The sequence below is a fragment of the Pocillopora damicornis genome, chromosome 11 (genome assembly GCF_964200805.1).
Source record: "Pocillopora damicornis chromosome 11, jaPocDami1.2, whole genome shotgun sequence".
Taxonomy (NCBI): domain Eukaryota; kingdom Metazoa; phylum Cnidaria; class Anthozoa; order Scleractinia; family Pocilloporidae; genus Pocillopora; species Pocillopora damicornis.
Genome location: NC_142680.1, coordinates 10941333 through 10962887, shown reverse-complemented (window position 1 = coordinate 10962887; position 21555 = coordinate 10941333). Strand labels below are relative to the sequence as shown.

The 21555-nt window shown below is 36.7% G+C and overlaps 2 protein-coding genes across 2 annotated transcripts in view; both read left to right on the top strand.

Annotated features, from left to right (window-relative positions):
* The window catches only part of LOC149037478 (fibroblast growth factor receptor 1-A-like), an 83661-nt gene that overhangs the window by 34086 nt on the left and 28020 nt on the right, over positions 1-21555 (top strand). The gene's annotated exons all lie outside the window — the stretch shown is intronic.
* Positions 1245-3876, top strand: LOC149037479 (endoplasmic reticulum metallopeptidase 1-like). Its single transcript, XM_089187831.1, has 4 exons — positions 1245-1303; positions 1982-2097; positions 2193-2362; positions 3358-3876. Exons 2-4 carry the CDS (start codon positions 2031-2033, stop codon positions 3532-3534), a joined length of 414 nt encoding a protein of 137 aa, XP_089043957.1. The 5' UTR covers positions 1245-1303; positions 1982-2030; the 3' UTR covers positions 3535-3876.

Here is a 21555-nt window from a genome sequence, read left to right as displayed (position 1 = left end):
AGTACACTGCAATTGAAAGCTGTCCTTAACACTCTTTTTACTTTGACAATTTGACAATTTCCTTCCTTCTTATGAACAATATATTTGATCTGGGGGTGACAGTCAGGGACTTCAAGACAAGCTGTTGACTGCCAGAGTTCCACCACATACTTAATAACATGTCCCTGGTTAATCTGGTCAAAATAATCACCTTTTGGCCTCTTAATGAACTAATTCCCACTCACATACTTTTGCTGCATCTAATGCCGACTTCAATACATTTTGAAACACCTGGACAGCATGGGGAGAAATGAGATGCTAGTCTCCCTAAGGGGTTAATGGGTCAACAGAAAAGTTAGTATTGTTTTGCCTCCTTTTTGGTCTGCATAATGTTATTGTGGTGAACTGATCATCTCAAGTCTTTGTTTGTGCTCATTTGAATTTCATTATTTGTCTCCATTGAAAGTGAATTTTATTTTGTTGGGTTAAAGATTTATCAATGTCTTATTTCTTAAGTATGAAAAGAACCAAGAAGAAAGAAGAAAGAACAGCATATGAAAGAACCAAGAAGAAAGAAGAAAGAACAACATATGAAAAGAACCAAGAACCAAACTTTATATTTTCATTTTGAACTCTGCTTTCAGTTTCTTATCGCAGAATTTGTAGCACTGAGCCATGTAGTGTCCTCCTTTTCAGGCAGTAACTGGTAAAATTCATCACCAGTAGCACCTCTTGTTACCACCTCTTGTTACCACCCAAAATCATTAAATATTCTGGAAAATTCAACATTTTGAAGGATTGGTCTAGAAATTTTAATATACCTGTTGTGCTTAAAATAAGGGAGAACAGTGGCTATGCACACTTGTTATGCTTCCAATGAAGCGGAACAACCAGGATTTGCTGAAAATGCAAGTTGCAAAGCCCTTACACTGTGCACGCTTGCATTTTAATTATTCAAGCTTTCAGCATAGATTATTACTTTTTGGAGGGTTCTAAATTCACACTGGAGTGCACATTTTCACAACCATTTATTAGACCATTAAATAGTGGGTATGTTCACACCATTGATGATGCCATCCAAAAGATGTTTTTCAGTTATACCCCTCATCAACATTTTTTCTACATGCAGCACACATCAAGAACATTTTACAATAATGCTGGTGAAGTGGTTCAACAAGATGCAGGTACCTGGATCACTACACTAGACTATCTTAGCATACAGCCATTCAGTGATATACCCACGTTTAAAAAGGCTTTGCCCTGCACCTCAGGACGGAGTTTATGGAGGTTTTCCTTATTACCTGCCATTGAGGCATCTCGTGCGGTATGTGGTACTTGCTCATTCAATGTTTATCTGTTGGTCTCTGGTCATTCAGTGCATGGCCAATTCACTGGAATTTCATCAAAGAAAAGTATGGAATAGAATACAAGCTGTCAGGCTTTGCTAAGTTAATACGTTAGGCAAGTTGGGCAGCAAATACACAGCCTTGCTTTAACTCTGGAAAGGGAGGGGTCAGTAGAAAATGGCAAAGAAATATTCTAGTGAAACAGTAGCTCTATGTGCCCTGATTTTCAGAGCTTGTACATCATCATGATCCAATTTTGCTTAATTAATCAACTGGCTAAAAAATGGGGACCATGTGTTATCTAAGTGTTGATCTTCCTTTCATACCATATGTGATTTATTCATTTTGCTTACCTATCCTTGAATCTTTAAGGAGCACTTTCATGGCTACTTGATAACAAAGCTAAAGTAAACGATAGGTACCATGAGCCGTCGCACTTTTTTTCTTTCACTGTTACTCCAAAATACCTATAGCATTTAGTTTGTGACATTTACTAGGTGATTTGTTATACTTGTTCCATAGATCCTATATATAGAGAAAGAATCCTGCATGAACTTAACTCTGAATTTATTTAAGTACCATTCTGAATATTTAAAACTACTGTCTAGTTCAATTTATAATTCTGTTTAACTGTGAAGTGTTATATTTGCAATCAGAAAATCTTGGTATCTCCCTGGTCCTCCACCTCAAGTCAAAACATCTCCAATGGAAGTGAAATTGCTACATAGGAAGAAACAGGATCAAGTTTACTCATTTAAATTCTCAATATCAGGTTAGTTTCCTCTCTTTTACCAGCATCTAATTTCTCCTTACATTATCATGTCATGCATTCATATCTCACCAGTGTCTGACTTCTCACTGCCTTAGGTCCTGATCACATGGCTGTATATGTATCACCTGCTAGTGACGTAGATTTGCTGACCTCTTCCCTTGGTCCCCTTTTACCAATTCAAGATGGTGGAGACAGAGTCGTGTACTTTATTTACTATTCTCATGGTACTGATGTGGGGCCCTGGGAACTATCGCTTGAGCTTCTGGTGAGTCGGACAATTACAGTATTAATCATGCTTGTGATTAACAAATCAGACTCCCGCCTTGCGGTCGTCAGATTTTGTAAGCTTCTAAAATGTTCCAGAACATTTTGTTTATATATATATATATATATATATATATATATATATATATATATATATATTTAAAGACTCACTTATGTGGTAGTTGGGGTAGTTATTGTTGTCAGAGCAACGACTGTATAGAAAGCTATACCAAGAGAGTGAGCAGGTCCTTATTTTAAGTGCTATGGCATGAGTGTTTCTTCACCTGCGGGAAAATATGAGGCCTTGAGTAACACAGCACCACAGTCTTTTAGAAATGTACACCTTTTAAACAGTGCAAGACTCAGTTTTGTTGTTATAGAAATGAACAATGCTTCATATTGTTGTTACAGAACTGAACAATGCTTTTAGGGTCATTACTCAAACATATTTCAGTTCTGACTAAATGATTGCTTTCTGTGTACTAGTCAAAGTCTTCATGGTGTTGGTGGAAATGAACACTGCATGAGTGATAAAGATTTCTCAAATTCACAAAACATTTTTGGGTCCAAAACAAGTTCATATCAAATAAACAATGCTTCATTTTGTTGTTGTCACTAGCACATATTTCTTTTCTGATCATCATCTTCATCGTATTATTAAGAACAAACAGCACCTTATTGATAAAGATTTCTCAAATTCGTTACCCATTTACAGCCTGTTAGTTTCTTTTCAGTATTTGTTTCTTCAGCCAACATGACTCAGAATTTCTGGCAACAAGACTAAAAGTTTCAGGCAACTTTACTCTGGTTTTGGGCAACATGACTTTGGGCTAGTTGCCTTTCACATGACTTGACTTGAGCCTTGGTGAACCCCCTCCCCGACCTGACTCAAATATTCCCTTGGGCAGAGAAACATGGGTCCTGCAGTGCTGACAGCAAGCGCCTGCTCTCAGGCTAATATATCCTAAGATTCTTTTCATTTAAATATCATTTCAGCCAAAAAGACACCTCCTGGCCAAGAGCAATTTGTTAGACTTTGCTGTGGCAGCTCATTATATTCACGGTAAAGAGTCATCTTCACCTTTCCTCAAAGAAGTCATTCAAGCTATTTCAGACTGGATTTTTGCTAATGACTGGGTGGACACATACAAGAGCTGGTCTTACACTACATAATTCCCTATATTGCAAGAATGCATCAGTCTAAGACCTTCTAAACACTACTATGAAATACTGAAAAACAAAATTTCAAGCCAGGAGTTTGAAGAATTGCACCAGTTTGAAACAGTTCACAGGTTGAAAATTATCATGAAGATTTTTACATTTTAGGGCGGATGACCTCAGTATTATTTATTAGGATTATAAGAAAATTTGAAGGGAAAAAATGAATGTGAAATAACACATCATCAGAAGAAGTCAGGCTGGTTATACATGGATCCAAAAATTTTTTTAAATCACCTTAATTAATTTATGATGATTTCATCTGGAAATGAAATTCCAAATAAAAGTAAGGAATCAAGAAACATAAAGTAAAGGATTGTTTGCTAGCCTGTGGTCTGTCAGCAGACCCTCAGTATAATGATTCCCTTTAATGCCCAAGAGTGCCATATGGCACAAGATGCATATTGAGGATATAAAAGCATAGCCCCCTCCAATATAACACTCGATATACCACCCTTCAACTTTTGAAACTTTTTGTCTTTTTACCGTATTGGTCAAGGTGATATCTCACAACAAGCAATGCTCTAGGAACTACAATTTAAGCTATAGTTTAGTGGTATTTACCTCATATGTACAAGGCAAACGTAAAATTTCAACCTTTTTTTTTTTTATTATTTTTCACTTCAAACACTTCTCAGTATTTTTAGTTACATCCTCCTCGCCTGTTAGTGTCGTTATAGCATACCCCTGAAAATACCTTTGAAATGATATATTATACGTGGTCTAATGGTTCATCGTTCTCATTTTAGAAAAATTTGGTATTTCCCTCAGGCAGTAAAGAAATAAGCGTTTCCGCACGAGCGGTTCTTTGCTCGCGGAAAAATATGAGGCCTTGTGTGACGCAATCTGGTAAGAGGTCTGCAAGGGGTCTAGTATTCATTATTAATGCCAAACCCCCGTCAAACTTCCCCCTGACTTTTTTCAAACCTTCCTGTGAAAAGAGAAACGCATGTCCTACACCCTGTTCAAGCAGTTTAGTTAGAATAATGGACCAGATGGTAAACTGAGCGACAGTAGCGGCAGAGCGAAAAGAGGAGGGAGGTTTTGGGTTGAGTTGGATAAAAGTGAAAACCTTGATTCTATTTTCGCTCTGCTGCTACTTTGTGCTGTTCACTATTGTGCTCTGTTTTACTGACTGAACACCTGGAACAGGCGAATTGTTTTGAAATTCTAAGTTCTTAACCAATTCAAAAGGGATATAGCTATCACCCCTGGCTTTTAAAAGCCTTTAAAGAAAAAAGCTGAAACAAGTTGGAATTTCTCCTATTGCCTGCGTAGCTGCCATTTTTCTGTGCACTTTGATGTGTCGAGCCAGGAGGAGCCTTGGAAACAAGTGAACAGAAAAGGTGGTTTCTCTGACCAAACGTCCACTTCTTATAGGAAGTCGTTTGTGCGATTATCAATCGTTAGCTCTAGCAAAAACTCCACGAACTCCTTGTGGCAGAAGAGACCTTAGGTAGACCATCCTGTCAACCTACCTCCCGCCCTGACTTGAAATCGACTCACAGCCACTGAGTCTCTGAGGATGACGCAACACGCGCTTAGCGCAAAAGAACAACAGCACAACTCTGTTGATTGTGACTATGCTCGACGCCTGATGGACAGCAGAAAAACCGTTTTCTCTAACTTGTCAATGCAAAACATTAATTAATTGCAAGAACGCCTCATTTTTTTGGGTTAGAGCATTTATTGTAAGAGAAACTCAGTGCGACTCACGACTGATCCTGAGAAAAAAAACCTTGTTTATCTCTCTTTTATGTTACATACGCCGCCGTTTGTAATTTGTTGATTGTGACTATGCTCGACGCCTGATGGACCGCAGAAAACCCGTTTTCTTTAACCTGTCAATCCAAAACATTAATTAATTGCAAGAAAGCCTCATTTTTTCGGGTTAAAGCATTTATTGTAAGATCAGAGATGTTTATCAGCACGACTCAGGACTGATCCTGAGAAAAAAAACCTTGTTTATCTCTCTTGTATGTTACATGCGCCGCCGTTTGTAATTTGTACACAACATATTTTATCATATGAAAATCGGACAGTTTTTTTCCTGTGCAATAAGCCATCAAGGCTTGATATTTTGAGAAAGTTCAATTTTTTAAGAGAAGATCGAACAACGAAATAAACCTTGCAATAATTGTTTTTAAAGCGGGTGAAAAGAGCGATATTTGGGTCAATGTTTGCACATTATTTGAACGACTTCAAATTTGATTCCACCAGTAGGACGGTCATTTGAAAACCAAATTTTCTCGGCTTGATGAGTTACTATCAAATTTTGGATCAATACTAGTAACTGGGCAACTGCCCACCTACCCCTCCCCTAACCCAACAACAGTCAATTGATAACAAGTTAGGGCTAATGTTGGATTAGGGGAGGGGTAGGCGGGCAGTTGCCCAGATACTGATATTGATCCCAAATTTTATAGACATGGTTGGCTTTGTGAGCTCCGCTTCAGTAAGATAAAATAGATATATGGGACCAAACGAAGTAAAGTTGATCGATGACAAATGGACTCTTCCCCGGAGTAAATTTAATTCTGTTTTCATATGGTTTCAGCTTGTTTGTGCAAATTTTAGTTAAAAGTGAAACTTGTCATTGATAATTTATTAAAAGAGAACAATCTGTTAGGAAGCCTTCGCTCTTTTGTTTCAATAGCCTTGACAACTGGTCATCAAACACTAAAATACGTATTTGTTTTGATAGTATGCCAAAATAGTACTAACACTTTGCGCCTTCTGTGCACTTCTCGCTTTCAGTTCGCTAGAAAATTACTCCATCATCAAAGAAACTCAACTCTGAAAGGTAAATGGACATTTTCGTATTTTATTTTTTTTTTATCATGAATGCCTGGTGCGAATTTTGATGCGGCCTAGTTTTGCTGGTAGTTTTTCTTTAATTTTTCATCGTTTTCATCTTTTAAATGCAAAAAAAAAAAAAAGAAACTTCAAGGAAGTTTTCCCTTTCACAGTGATGATATTTTAGACAGGCTAAGTCTTACAAGTTTATAGTTGTGGTAAATGAAAAACGACAGGTTCTGACCTGAGAGTTTTTAAAGCGTAGTGTACACCACTCAGTTTAAGACACGGTTGCTAAGGTAACCGTAATTTTCACGGGAAACGTGACTAAAAATTGGTTTATTATTTGGTTGAAAGCTGTACTGAGAAACAACATTGACAGTTCTCTGGCAAAAGTAGACTGAGCTTTCCTTCCGTGTACCGTTGTTATAGACGTAAAGAAGTGGTGGTAAAATATTCTTTGAATTTCCATTTTTGAAAGAAAGAAATTAGCTTCAAGGACGTCTTTCCCATATCAGTAATGATATTTTAAAGACGGTTGGTCTTTATACTTCACTTTTATCATTTTTAAAAATCAGAAACGATAAACTCTGGGCAAAGATTTCAAAAGCGTGATGTATAATCGTCAGTTTGAGACAGTTGTTTAAGCCGGAATCTCCACAGGAAACCTGGCTCAGAATTAATTCATTCTTTTGTAAACAGGTGGAGTTGAGAAAACATGTTCAGGTCTTTTGCTTAAAATCGACCGAGCTTCCCTTTATGTACCACTTTTCATAAACAAAAAATGACCTATACTAGAAAAAGAAGCCGGCACTTTATGGGGAACATTTAATGCCCATTTGAGATTTTATGGATTTGAAAAGAGGTGCGAGGTCTTTCACCCACTTTTCTAATTAAAACGCATTGTGCTAAGAACTTTTCAAATTTCAATCATTTCAAAATATTCCCCATGTAGATCGCTGGCTTGTATCTGAAATTAGGTATCCTCTTTTTCTTCACTACCAGGGTGAGTGATACCTGATATTCTGCTTGCCGCTTCAGAGTAAACTGTCATGAAGGTAATAAAACGCCGTAAAGATGTTTTACGTATGCGATCTGAATTTAGAATGATGGTCCTTTGCTCCAAGCTCACCTTCTTGAAAGTCGTCTTTCACGACTTTAAATCAATAATACGTCAGCTAAATGAAGAGTTAAAAACAACAGAACAAGACAAAACACATCAAAACAAACTAAAGTCGGAAAACACACTTTGCACAATATTACGGACGGAATTTTACAGTTGGCCTCACATTTGTCTTTAGAAAAAGCAAACATCGAGGCATGAGTGAGACATTTGGCCACAAAATGGCTGGGAAGCGTTTAAGGAAGTTCGGGTGATATCTAAAAAGCTCAATACACGGACATCCGAGGAAAAAACAAAATTCGAAGGAGTGAATATTACTGTGCTCAACTGCTGTTCTCACATTAACCTCAAGTTAGGTAAGACTCGGCTTTAATTATCAAGCTAAAGGAACATGTACATTAAATAGTGATAGAAGTGGCCCATATTGTAGTCAGTTCTAGGCCTGAAACTTTGATGGGCTAAGCTTTGGAATTTGCTGTTTAAATCTAAAAAAATTGAGAGCAAACGGATCGAAAAGGCTATTTGTTAATGTTTTATGCAATCAAACGTAAGTTTGTGATAAGGTGGATCTGAGTCCCATGTGCTTTTATGACGTATTTTGGTGTGATAACCACTTTGCAGTAAAATTAGAGGAGCCAACAAGCGTGGTTTGAAATTGTCATCACTTAACCGGAAATTAACAAATTCAGTTGACGCCTCCATCTTTCAGTAAGTGTTCAATAATAATGTATTTGTTTTAGTTATTTTTGTTGACCAACTAAAAACTACAAGATCACACAAATGAAATGGATGTGTGTATGACAGTTTATTATATCGCTAGCAGAGCCAGCGGGCAATATGAGGCGAATTCTGTGTTCTAATTGCACACCTGAGCGGGCCCATCTTGTTCGCAGAGAATTTCCCATTTTGATTCAGCGCAAGAAAAAAATTACTTTGACAAACAAATTTCTTAATGTTTGGACAATACCGGCGACAAGGTCGCAAAAAGCGACAAAAGACAGTAAAAAAACAAGACAACATAAATGATAAACTTAAACGATTCTCGTAGGTTTATTTGCTACAAACACAGGGGACTTCCTTTCCAGTCTTTCGAAATGAATGAGTGTTGATTCTTAATAAATCGATGATCTCTTTGTTGTATCATAAATCCGCTATTGACTAAGCTTGTTCGGTCTAAATGGCTGTATATCAGCCTCATTCTTTTTTCCGTGTTATTGACCTCGACTTAGTCTCGTCCATGAAAGCGCAAGAAAGGAACTCGGCCAATATCTAGCCCTCGTGACCTCACGCTTGTTTAATACCACATATACAGGATAAACTAATGAGATTACCGTTTTTCATTGATACTAATTTTAAAAATAATTTTATTTTCCTGAAGGGATGCCTCAGTCACGAATTGTTTTCCTGTTAGTGATGTCATTTGGAGTACAATGCTTAGGTATGTTTACACTTTGTTCTTATGGCCTACATACATACATTATTAGATGCCTCAAGCTGAGGAAACTCTTTAAGGTGGCCAATTTACGTTATAAACTAAGTTTATAAGAAGAATTGTGGGTTGTGTGTGAGTTTATATTCAGAAAATGGAACTAGGTTATTAATGGGAACATGGTGACGAGAAAAACAAGAATAAATTAGGTGAATGAAGAGTGTTCGCTGATACCGTGGGAATGACGAGTGAGCACAGGGCAGTCTGCGACCTTCCTTACAACTAAGCAGTTTCGAAAGCCGCAAAACTCTTGAACAATTATTTATCTTTCAACTCGGAACTCTTAATCCCCGCAGTATCAACGAATGCTCTTCATTCAACTAATGTATTCTTGTTTATCCATTTCCTGCATATAAACACACACGCAACCCACAATTCCTCCATTCTCTGTGAAGAAGGGCTAGCGCTCGAAAGTCAGCTTTGAAACTCTTTGCGGTGGCCGATTTACGTTATCAACCTCACCAAAACGGCAACCCAGTTTCTTTGGAAACTGACCCCCTTTATCAAATGATAAATAGCATGGTTTCCGCAGGGTATTTAGGACAACTTCCAACTAAATATCACTTGCAGCTTCGCCGTTGGTAACATCACTCACAGTCCACAAAAATCACTAGCGGTCCAATTAGAACGAAATTCAATATCAGCAAAATCTCACCTAGAAATATTGTTACGGGAAAATTTACTGATTTTTCCGTGTGTTTGTTTGGAACATATTCATCCGTAAACTTTTCACATTTAGCCATTTCCAATTTATTCGAGCTCATTCAAGTTCTTTCATTCTGGTAAATAATAATAATAATAAAAAAAAAAAAACATAAAAAACCACCGTAGCTTTTGAGTAGTAAACTAAGAGATTTTTGCTTCGTTCTTGCTTTCATATCTGCATGTCGGTACTTTTGTTGTTCGAGATCGAAGGATCACTACAAAGAAGACTTTTCTAGTTAATTAATTCACCAGCGAATTTTGACGCGTTGGTACGAAGAAGCATACATTACATAAAACCAAAACAAACAAAACCACGAAAGCGATTACGTTTCGAGTCCAATTTGAGTAGTGACTCTGAAGACGAAACAAGCGAGACAGAATCAGAAGCTATTGAAGAATTTTCTGCCGAAAACGCTGTCGCAAACGAAGGTGTGTGCGAAGAACCTGATGAATTCGAGCGAAGCAACCCGTTGAGCGACGAAGACATCAACACTCGACACGATATGCAAATGAACTCTGACGAAATGAGTGATTTCCGAAGACAAGTTATGGATATCCAGCAACAAATGTGTAGACAATTTCAAACAGCAATGGAAGGGGCAGCTGTAACTGAACCAGCCTTGGCGAAGCCTACACTGTTCCATGGCTAGGAGAACGAAAACTTAGATCGACGGCTCCAGCGTTTTAAACTTTATTTAACCAACAGAAAAGTCAATCCAGAAAGCGATCAAGCAGCCATCCAGTTAGCTCTACATCTCCAGGCCCAGCTGAGTTATATTACTACAATCTTCCAAGCGATGTACAAAGCTCCTTCAGATGCTTGAGTAATGCCTTGAAAGAGAGGTTTTCGCCAGCACATTGCTCATTAAGGTTACGACAGGAACTTTCAGTTAGACGCCAGGGTTCAAATTGAACAAATTGATTGAAAAATTACGCGACGAAGATAAATTAAGTTATTTGATTCAGGGCCTCAGACCTGACATCCAAGCCGAGTACTAAAGAAAGAACCTAAGTCATATGCTGCCGCAGAAGACACAACCCAGTTGATTAACTCAATCCAGCAATCCTTATCCGAGCGACGCGAAGACGACATATCACGGATTGTCCTGCAGGAAAGATAATTGAAGTCACCATCTAATACCAGTCCAACTAATCGGGAGTCTTCCGCATCAGACCAGGGAGTTTCAGCCATAATTGAACAATCCCACAAGAACACTGCACAGAGTGAAGACTCGTTTTAGCTAAGCTCAAAGCCCTGTTAGCAAACAACAATGGAAAGAGGTCTGATGACCCAAAAGAACTGACTCTTTTCTCCAAGTTGAATGAACTCTTGACCAAGGCCCAAGGTTCCTCTGGGGACTCGCCAAAGCAGTCCGTCGCGCCCCTCTCAGCTTACTCAGAACCAGAGAGACGGGGGACTCCGGATTATAAACATGAAATCCAACGCGTGGAAGCTAAGTTGGAAGAATTCTTCCGACGCATGGATGCTCGAATAAATGACCTGGCCAGGAGAAATCAATCCTTGAAGAACCGCCAAGACAGCGCACACGAGAACGACGGTCTATTTGTTACTCGTGTGGGCGATTTGGTCATGTACAGCAAAATTGTAATCAGAGGTCTCCACGTGAACCAAGTCAGAATTTTGAGCGGTACCAGCCAAACTACCAACATCGTCAAGAAAGCGGAAGTTATCCTCCACGCTCCGGTTATAATCAGCCACAACGAAGAGACAAATTACCCTCTGTAAATCCAAGAAGTCTCGTTTGGCCGCCATGGATGGTCAATATCATGAGCCCAACCCTCTGGCTCCGGTAAAAGAAGATATGTTCCCACAGATCGCACGCGAGTTTCTCGAACTGGACTCCGGTGAGCGTGACTCCCAAGCCGATGAAGAACTCCATCAACAGGTCCAAAACGGGCTGCAATTCTACGCAGAAGCAGCCAGATACTACAAAGTGCAAGGAACAGAGCCAATAGACGTGATTTTTTCAGCTCTAAAACGACCACTGGGCGCTTGCCAGCAAATAGTTCAGGACGCTTATGCAAATGACTACACTCTCAAACCCAACACTGAGTATCCTGGCAGTACGTCGCCAGGAAGCCTGGGAACGAGAGCCAACTTAGGGATGACCAGCCGTCGACTGGGCACGAGTGAAAGTCCAGAAAGGAAGAAAATAAAACCCAAGAAGAAAACGAATCCTAAATGCTAAGTGAAATGTGAATCTACTAGAGCTACTCCAGAGCAGTTTAAGAGTCTGGTGTGTTCTACGAGAACAATGGTTGAAAATGATGCCGACGCTATTGTAAACTCCGAGAGTGCAGCGGCAGTTAACCCACTTCCAGACCCCTCTCTCCCATCACCTTGCATTTCCGCCGGATGTGAACCTGAATCAGTCATCTCAGTTCCAGATCCTTTTCTGCCACCCCTTAGAAGTTTCGCCGGATGTGAACCTGAATCAGTCATCGCAGTCCCAGATCCCTCTCTGCCACCCCTTAGCACTTCCTTCGGATGTGAACCTAAATCAATCATCTCAGTTGCAGACCCTTCCGTGTTATCACAACCAAGTATTTCCGCCGGATGTGAGGAAAATTCGCCACCCAGTGTCCTGGCTCCTGACCAGACGCCATGTGAATCTATTGAAGCTACCGCTGACCAATGAAACATCACGTCCGATGAGCCAAGATCAAGTGTTCTCACGGTTACCGCCCAGTTGAATTAGAAAGACTCAGGGCTACTTGTAGACACCAGAGCGAACATGTCTGCCATTGGTGAACAGTCCATCAGAGACCTATTTGACGGAAAATTACCCAGTTTACGGAAAAACCCCCGACTATCAGTTATCAGATCCAGTAGATGCTTTGAAGACAGAGACAATCTCAGCCCTTATCCTGTTCCTCGCAACTTCCCAGACACAGACTTTAAGATGTTTGACATGCAAGAGCAAATTAACAAGCTTGGAATGAAGCTAGATGGAATCTTCTGGAATATACAGCCTAAACAGGAAGTCAGTTTTAAATGGAGGAAGTACAGTTTCAAGACTAAACCGGTATGTTATCGATGTGGACGCCGTAGCCATATTCATTATTACTACAACTGCAACCAATCTAATGACGGTTTCCGGAAGGAGAGACAGATCCTACATCGTGCTATCCAACCAACTTACCATCAACCAGAAGAATCTTCCACTTACGAAGAAAAGAACCTATCGGATGCTGAGGGGACTGTATCACAACTCTAGAGTCAGGAAACGCCTCAAACAACCCTAATTTACTACAGAAGATGAAACCGACACGAACCAGTGACCAAGGTAGAAAGCCAAGAAATTCAAACCAGAAGCCAAGAAAGTTACAAATGCCAAATCAGTTAAGTGTCCAGCTACCCCTCGTAAATGAAGCAGACACGTACCCTACCAACCTGATCACCAAAGGCAAAATGGCAGGAAAACCTGTTCGTCTAGTGTTGGATACTGGTGTAAGCGTTTCAGCTATAAAAGAAGAAGTTTTAAAAGAGATCTACGGTCACGTTCCCTTTCCTGCAGTTCAGACTAGGAAAGACAACCTACTGCGAAGAACAATTATCTTGCCGTTATATCTTAAGGAAAGTCAATTCCCTTGTGAATTCCAGGTCGTGCAGAACCTCGCTTATGACGCCATCCTTGGTCGCGATTCCCCCAAGTAAACAGAGCTATGATTGACCTCGATAACAACACCGTTACTCTAAAAGAATCAGCAAATCAACAAGAGCAAGCATGTTCAGCCTCAGTGTCTTTGACAGGAACATTTATACCCCAAGGAAAGAATGTCAAAGCGAATGGACACGCCTCTACCAGTGAAGGTTCAGTGCAGCCTCCTGCAGGAAATTTGCCTTCCCGTTATCCAAAGAACAAAGAAGTTGCACTAAGTCAGTCGCTATTGATATTAGTGCTTATCGCTGTGTCCCTATCTTCAACATTTCACACCGACGCAAATGGTAATTTTAGTTCTGTTATTCAAAAACCACTGCCGTCCTTCGCACAGGTGTCACAAAAGAAGGTTTAGCACCAAGGTGATCTTTCTGATACTCCAGCCAAAATTGATTACAGAATGGAATCTACCGAGGGATTTGATCAATATCAAGAAGCACCTCCAGGAATGGAAATGCCTAAGTTCATGATGCACCTAAGAAGACTACTTATCCTCAGACCCATGACTGACTTAAGCAACAAGTAGAGAGTACAACTTAGCTGTTGACCAGGAAGTATGATAGGATCAAGACGATTGTTAACATGTTATTTTAAAATTCTTCAAAGAAGTTGGTTAACAACTACTTCGTAAATAGAAGGTTACGCACAGTAAGAAATACGACATAAGGGCATACAAGAAGAGAAATGTTGTTTGAATTCGAGAATGATTTATCGGTTATAAGAATGCTAAGTTCAATGGTCATTATGACCTGAACGTTTTCTAAGAGTTTTTCTCGACCAGGAGGTCTCGATTTAAGGTGGGAGGAATGTTACGGAAAAATTTACTGATTTTTCCGTGTGTTTGTTTGGCACATATTTATTCGTAAACTTTTCACATTTAACCACTTCCGATTTATTCGAGCTCATTCAAGTTCTTTCATTCCACTAAATTAAAAAAAAAAACATAAAAAACCACCGTAGCTTTTGAGTAGTAAACTAAGAGATTTTTGCTTGGTTCTTGCTTTCATTATGCATCTGCATGTCGGTACTTTTGTTGTTCATTACTAGTGAAATTTTAGATAAATATAATTGTTAATGGTCTTTCTGGAAAAATTGGTTCCCATAGTAGTTGGCAGCTGAGTTTATACTCGTAATTTTAATTTCCTTTCATACGATAGTGTCCACACCAACCTTGCATAGACAAGCAGAAACTTTTTATTACTTTTCCACTTTTATTTCCCAATCTGCTTTACCGTTATTAAGATAGGTATATTTTCTATACCAGAGCTGTGAATTCTCCCCTAATTTTCCTATTTTTAATGGCCTCGATTTTATTGTATCCGTCCTTTTAATTTTGAGATTCTTTGCGTCGTGGAGACAGATGGAATATTTAAGTAGCTTTCGTTTAACTTCAAAGAAACATTTTCGGCTTCTTTTGTTACACTGTTCAAATATGGTAGATTTAGAGAACAATGGAACCTCACACCAGTTCATATTTAAGCAAGTACCTTGTAAAATTTTTTCGATTACATACACACAGCGTACCGATTACAAGTTTAGTTTTGAATCTGGCATGATGTATGTTAGAGTGCTGTACGAATAAAGTCTGCTGTGGAACCAAAACGCTCTCTCATCCTTGACATCCGCGTAAGCTCGTTTGAAGTAGATCTCCGTGTACCAGGAAATCGTGACGAGTTTCCGTTTTCGTAAGCCGAGTGGTCTCTACCGAGTTAATTTCCCCCGTTTTGTACGTTTCCTGCGAAGTCCAGTTTAGTGCGCGAAAATCTATCGTCACAATATAGTGGTGAGGAAACTTAATTGTTTCACTCTGAAAATGCAATTATAATTTATTTATCGCTGACAAGAATTCTCAGCCCTTATTTCAAATAAATGACAACTGCAATAACTGAAATTCCTGATAATGAACGTCTCTGAACGAATCAGGGAGCAATAATTCATTCAAAAATGTAAAAAGTTAAGATTAGAGTGAGGTAAGTTCAACTTTGAAAATTATTGTTTTTACTAATAATTATCACATTTTCTTTCTTTTCCCGTGGAAATTTATAAACAAATCAGGATGTAAGTGTCTTAATTATTTTACTCGCTGTTAGTTAGCAATGCATGCACTTGGCTTTTTTCTTTTAATAGATAGGATTACTGACATTAATTACTGACAGAATTGATCAAAATTCAAATAATATAAATAATTCATATGGATTTATACTCTTATAAAAATCAGAGACAGTCCTTTATCAAGGAATCTGCCTGACGACTCGATGAACAAACAGATTGAAACAACTTCCAAGATGATTCTTTTCTTCATTAAAAAGTTTCATGTTTTTCTCCTCCTTACGTGTCTGCGTGCTGTTATCCCGTGTTTGATAGGAATGATCTTATTATCTTCATATGAATGTTTTTATCAAACTCACAGAGACAGTACTTTTATTAGCAAATCTAAACTTTGACCGAATCATAACTTTTAAGATGACTCTTTTCTTATATTGATAACTTGAATCTCCTTACTTTTATCAAGAATTCTATCAAAGATTCTCCTAACTCTTCAAAAAAAGAATGAATAAAATTAATTCTCCCAGATGATTACTTTCTTTTAATAATTAATAATTTCCTTTTTCTTTTTATGTGGATTTTGTGGAACTAATCAGTGTGTGTCTTCATACTTTACTTAATGGTTAATGAGATTGTGACTTGTTCCTTTTCATGAGGATGTGGTGCAATAACTACCGTTATGTGCATTATCGATCCTCATAATTGATCAATCCTATAGAGTTATCACGCCCATGAGAACCAGGACAGATCATCAGTGATTTCAAAATAATACCATTATTAATATAAAAAAAACGACTTTTCTTCACATTATATTTGTTATTCTCATTTAAGTCCTGTATCAAGGATTCTGCTAACTCTTGAACATGAGAATGAATTAAATCAACTTTTCAGATGATTACTTTCTTTTAATAATTAATAAAATCCTTTTCCTTTTTCATGCGGATGATTAATTATCCTGATTAATTAATCCATCTTATGATGTTCATCATGTCCATGAGAGCAAATCAGATGGCATGGATCACCAGTGATCTCAAAATACTATTCTTATTGATAGAATAAAAATGACTTTTCTTTACATAATATCTCATAATATTTATTAATATCATTTAAGTCCCTGATATATTCTTTGGTGCGGGAATGCAACCACTTTAATCATACGAAAAAAACCTGATTTCCTTTCATATTAATGTTATCTGACCGGAATAAAATAGGTTTAAAATATCAGCCTGGCTGTTTAGCTGCTTTACACTATCGTTGACATGGGATTTAATGAGCATCCCTCAGCGTGGTGACTTCATTTTATTTTCAAATTAAGGTTTTCTTTCTTTAATGGAATCTCCTTTCTTTGATTGAGAAGTCTTTCAAGGATTCTGCTAACTCTTCAATATGGAAATAAAAAAATTGACTTTTCAGATGATAACTTTTCTTAAAAAAATACTACTATCTCATTACTTTTCATGTGGACTTTGTGAAACAAAACAGCTTGTAAGTATCTTCATAGTTTCCTTAATGGTTAATGAGAATGTGACTTGTTCCCTTTCATGAGGATATGGTGCAGTTACTACCGTAATATCCAGTATTGATTAAGTTCTAATCACGTCCTCATAATTATTCCATCTTATGATGTTCATCATGTCCATGACAGCCAATCAGATGGCATGGATCACCAGTGATTTCAAAATAATATCCTTATTGATATAATAAAAATGACTTTTCTTTACATAATATGTCATAATATTTATTACTATCATTTAAGTCCCTGATATATTCTATGGTGCGGGAACGCAACCACTTTAATCATACGAAGAACACCTGATTTCCTTTCATATTAATGCTGTCTGACCGGAATAAAATTGCTTTAAAATATAAGCCTGTCTGTTTTGGTGATTTACAGTAATTTATTGATATGATATTTAATGAGCATCCCTTAGTGTGGTGATTTCATCATACTTTCAAATTGAGGTTGTTGTTTTTTCTAAATTGCATCTCCTTAATTTGATTGAGAACTCTATCAAGGATCCTGCTAACTCTTCAATATTAGAATAAGTTAAATTAACTTTTCAGATGATCACTTCTTTTTAATAAATAATATCTCTTTACTTTTCATGTGGATTTTGTGGAACGAATCAGCTTGTAAGTATCTTCATACTTTACTTAATGGTTAATGAGAATGTGATTTGTTCCATTATATGAGGATATGGTGCAATAACTACCGTAATAAGCAGTATTGATGTTCATCGTGTCCATGAGAGCCAATCAGATGGCATGGATCACCAGTGATTTCAAAATACTATCCTTATTGATATAATAAAAATGACTCCTCTTTACATAATATCTCATAATATTTATTATTATCACTTAAGTCTCTGATATATTCTTTAGTGCGGGAACGCAACCACTTTAATCATACCAAAAAAAACCTGATTTCCTTTCATATTAATGCTATCTGACCGGAATAAAATAGGTTTAAAATATCAGCCTGGCTGTTTTGCTGCTTTCCACTAATCGTTGACATGATATTTAATGAGAATCCCTTAGTGTGGTGATTTCATTTTACTCTCAAATTAAGGTTTTTTTTCTTTAATGGAATCTTTTTTCTTTGATTGAGAAGTCTATCAAGGATTCTGCTAACTCTTCAATATAGAAATGAATAAATTGACTTTTCAGGTGATTAATTTTCTTTAAAAAGTAATACTATCTCATTACTTTCCATGTGGATTTTGTGGAACAAATCAGGTCGTAAGTATCTTCATACTTTATGTAATGATTAATGAGAATGCGACTTGTTCCTTTTCATGAAAATATGGTGCAGTAACTACCGTAATAAGCAGTATTCGTTAGTTTCTACTCACATCCTCATAATTATTCCATCTTATGATGTTCATCGTGTCCATGAGGGCCAATCAGATGGAATGGATCACCAGTGATCTCAAAATACTATCCTTATTGATAGAATAAAAATAACTTTTCTTTACATAATATCTCATAATATTTATTAATATCATTTAAGTCCCTGATATATTCTTTGGTGCGGGAACGCAACCACTTTAATCATACGATTCTGGTAACTCCTCAATATAGAAATGAATAAATTGACTTTTCAGATGATAACTTTTCTTAATATAGGTTTACAATATCAGCCTGGCTGTTTAGCTGCTTTACACTATCGTTGACATGGGATTTAATGAGCATCCCTCATCGTGGTGACTTCATTTTACTTTCAAATTAACGTTTTCTTTCTTTAATGTAATCTCCTTTCTTTGATTGTGAAGTCTTTCAAGGATTCTGCTAACTCTTCAATATGGAAATAAAAAAATTGACTTTTCAGATGATAACTTTTCTTAAAAAAATACTACTATCTCATTACTTTTCATGTGGACTTTGTGGAACAAATCAGGTTGTAAGTATCTTCATAGTTTCCTTAATGGTTAATGAGAATGTGACTTGTTCCCTTTCATGAGGATATGGTGCAGTTACTACCGTAATATCCAGTATTGATTAAGTTCTAATCACGTCCTCATAATTATTCCATCTTATGATGTTCATCATGTCCATGACAGCCAATCAGATGGCATGGATCACCAGTGATTTCAAAATAATATCCTTATTGATATAATAAAAATGACTTTTCTTTACATAATATGTCATAATATTTATTACTATCATTTAAGTCCCTGATATATTCTATGGTGCGGGAACGCAACCACTTTAATCATACGAAGAACACCTGATTTCCTTTCATATTAATGCTGTCTGACCGGAATAGAATAGGTTTAAAATATCAGCCTGGCTGTTTTGCTGCTCTACACTAATCCTTGACATGATATTTAATGAGCATCCCTTAGTGTGGTGATTTCATTGTACTTTGAAATTGAGGTTTTTTTTCGTTAATGGAATCTCCTTTCTTTGATTGAGAATTCTCTCAAGGATTCTACTAACTCTTCAATATAGAAATAAATAAATTGACTTTTCAGATGATTTTTGTTCTTTAAAAAATAATACTATCTCATTACTTTTCATGTGGATTTTATGCAACAAATCAGTCTGTAAGTATCTTCATACTTAACTTAATGATTAATGAGAATGTGACTTGTTCCTTTTCATGAGGATATGGTGCAGTAACTACAGTAATATGCAGTATTGATTAAGTTCTAATCCCGTCCTCATAATTATTCCGTCTTATTATGTTCTTCATGTCAATAAGAGCCAATCAGATGGCATGGATCATCAGTGATCTCCAAATACTATCCTTATTGATATAATAAAGATGACTTTTTTTTACATAATATCTCATAATAACTATTATTATTTTTGTCCCTGATATATTATTTGGTGCGGGAACGGATCCACTTTAATCATACCAAAAAAACCTGATTTCTTTTCATATTAATGCTATCTGACCGGAATAAAATGTGTTTAAAATATCAGCCTGGCTGTTTTGCTGCTTTACTCTAATCGTTGAGATGATATTTAATGAGAATCTTTTTGTGTGGTAATTTCATTTTACTTTGAAATTAAGGTTTCCTCTTTTTAATGGAATTTCCTCTCCTTGATTGAGAAGTCTATCCAGGATTCTGCTGCCTCTTCAATATAGAAATGAATAAATTGACTTTTCAGATGATAACTTTTCTTAAAAAAATACTACTATCTCATTACTTTTCATGTGGATTTTGTGGAACAAATCAGGTGGTAAGTATCTTCATACTTTACTTAATGGTTAATGAGAATGTGACTTGTTCCTTTTCATGAGGATATGGTGCAGTAACTACCGCAATATGCAGTATTTATTAAGTTCTCATGACGTCCTCATAACTATTCCATCTTATGATGTTCATGATATCCATGACAGCCAATCAGATGGCATGGATCACCAGTGATAACAAAATACTATCCTTATTGATTTAATAAAAATGAATTTTCTTTATATTATATCACATTGCATTTATTATTTTATTCTGCTAACTCTTCAATATCAGAATAAGTTAAATTAACTTTTCAGATAATCACTTCTTTTTAATAAATAATAATATCTCTTTACTTTTCATGTGCATTTTGTGGAACGAATCAGCTCGTAAGTATCTTCATACTTTACTTAATGGTTAATGCGAATGTGACTTGTTCCATTATATGAGGATATGGTGCAATAACTACCGTAATAAGCAGTATTGATGTTCATCATGTCCATGAGAGCCAATCAGAGGGCATGGATCACCAGTGATTTCAAATACTATCCTTATTGATATAATGAAAATGACTCTTCTTTACATAATATCTCATAATATTTATTACTATCATTTAAGTCTCTGATATATTCTTTGGTGCAGGAACGCAACCACTTTAATCATACCAAAAAATCCTGATTTCCTTTCATATAAATACTATCTGACCGGAATAAAATTGCTTTAAAATATAAGCTTGTCTGTTTTCCTCATTTACAGTAACTTATTGACATGATATTTAATGAGCATCCCTTAGTGTGGTAATTTCATCATACTTTCAAATTGAGGTTGTTGTTTTTTCTAAATTGCATCTCCTTAATTTGATTGAGAACTCTATCAAGGATCTTGCTAACTCTTCAATATCAGAATAAGTTAAATTAACTTTTCAGATGATCACTTCTTTTTAATAAATAATATCTCTTTACTTTTCATGTGGATTTTGTGGAACGAATCAGCTTGTAAGTATCTTCATACTTTACTTAATGGTTAATGAGAATGTGATTTGTTCCATTATATGAGGATATGGTGCAATAACTACCGTAATAAGCAGTATTGATGTTCATCGTGTCCATGAGAGCCAATCAGATGGCATGGATCACCAGTGATTTCAAAATACTATCCTTATTGATATAATAAAAATGACTCCTCTTTACATAATATCTCATAATATTTATTATTATCACTTAAGTCTCTGATATATTCTTTAGTGCGGGAACGCAACCACTTTAATCATACCAAAAAAACCTGATTTCCTTTCATATTAATGCTATCTGACCGGAATAAAATAGGTTTAAAATATCAGCCTGGCTGTTTTGCTGCTTTCCACTAATCTTTGACATGATATTTAATGAGAATCCCTTAGTGTGGTGATTTCATTTTACTCTCAAATTAAGGTTTTTTTTCTTTAATGGAATC

Excerpts from the sequence above, each read along its gene's own strand:
- LOC149037479 (XM_089187831.1), top strand. The coding sequence starts at position 2,031 with ATGGAAGTGAAATTGCTACATAGGAAGAAACAGGATCAAGTTTACTCA. Across the intron at positions 2,098-2,192 it reads ATTTAAATTCTCAATATCAG|GTCCTGATCACATGGCTGTA; the intron begins GTTAGTTTCCTC and ends TCACTGCCTTAG. Across the intron at positions 2,363-3,357 it reads AACTATCGCTTGAGCTTCTG|CCAAAAAGACACCTCCTGGC; the intron begins GTGAGTCGGACA and ends ATATCATTTCAG.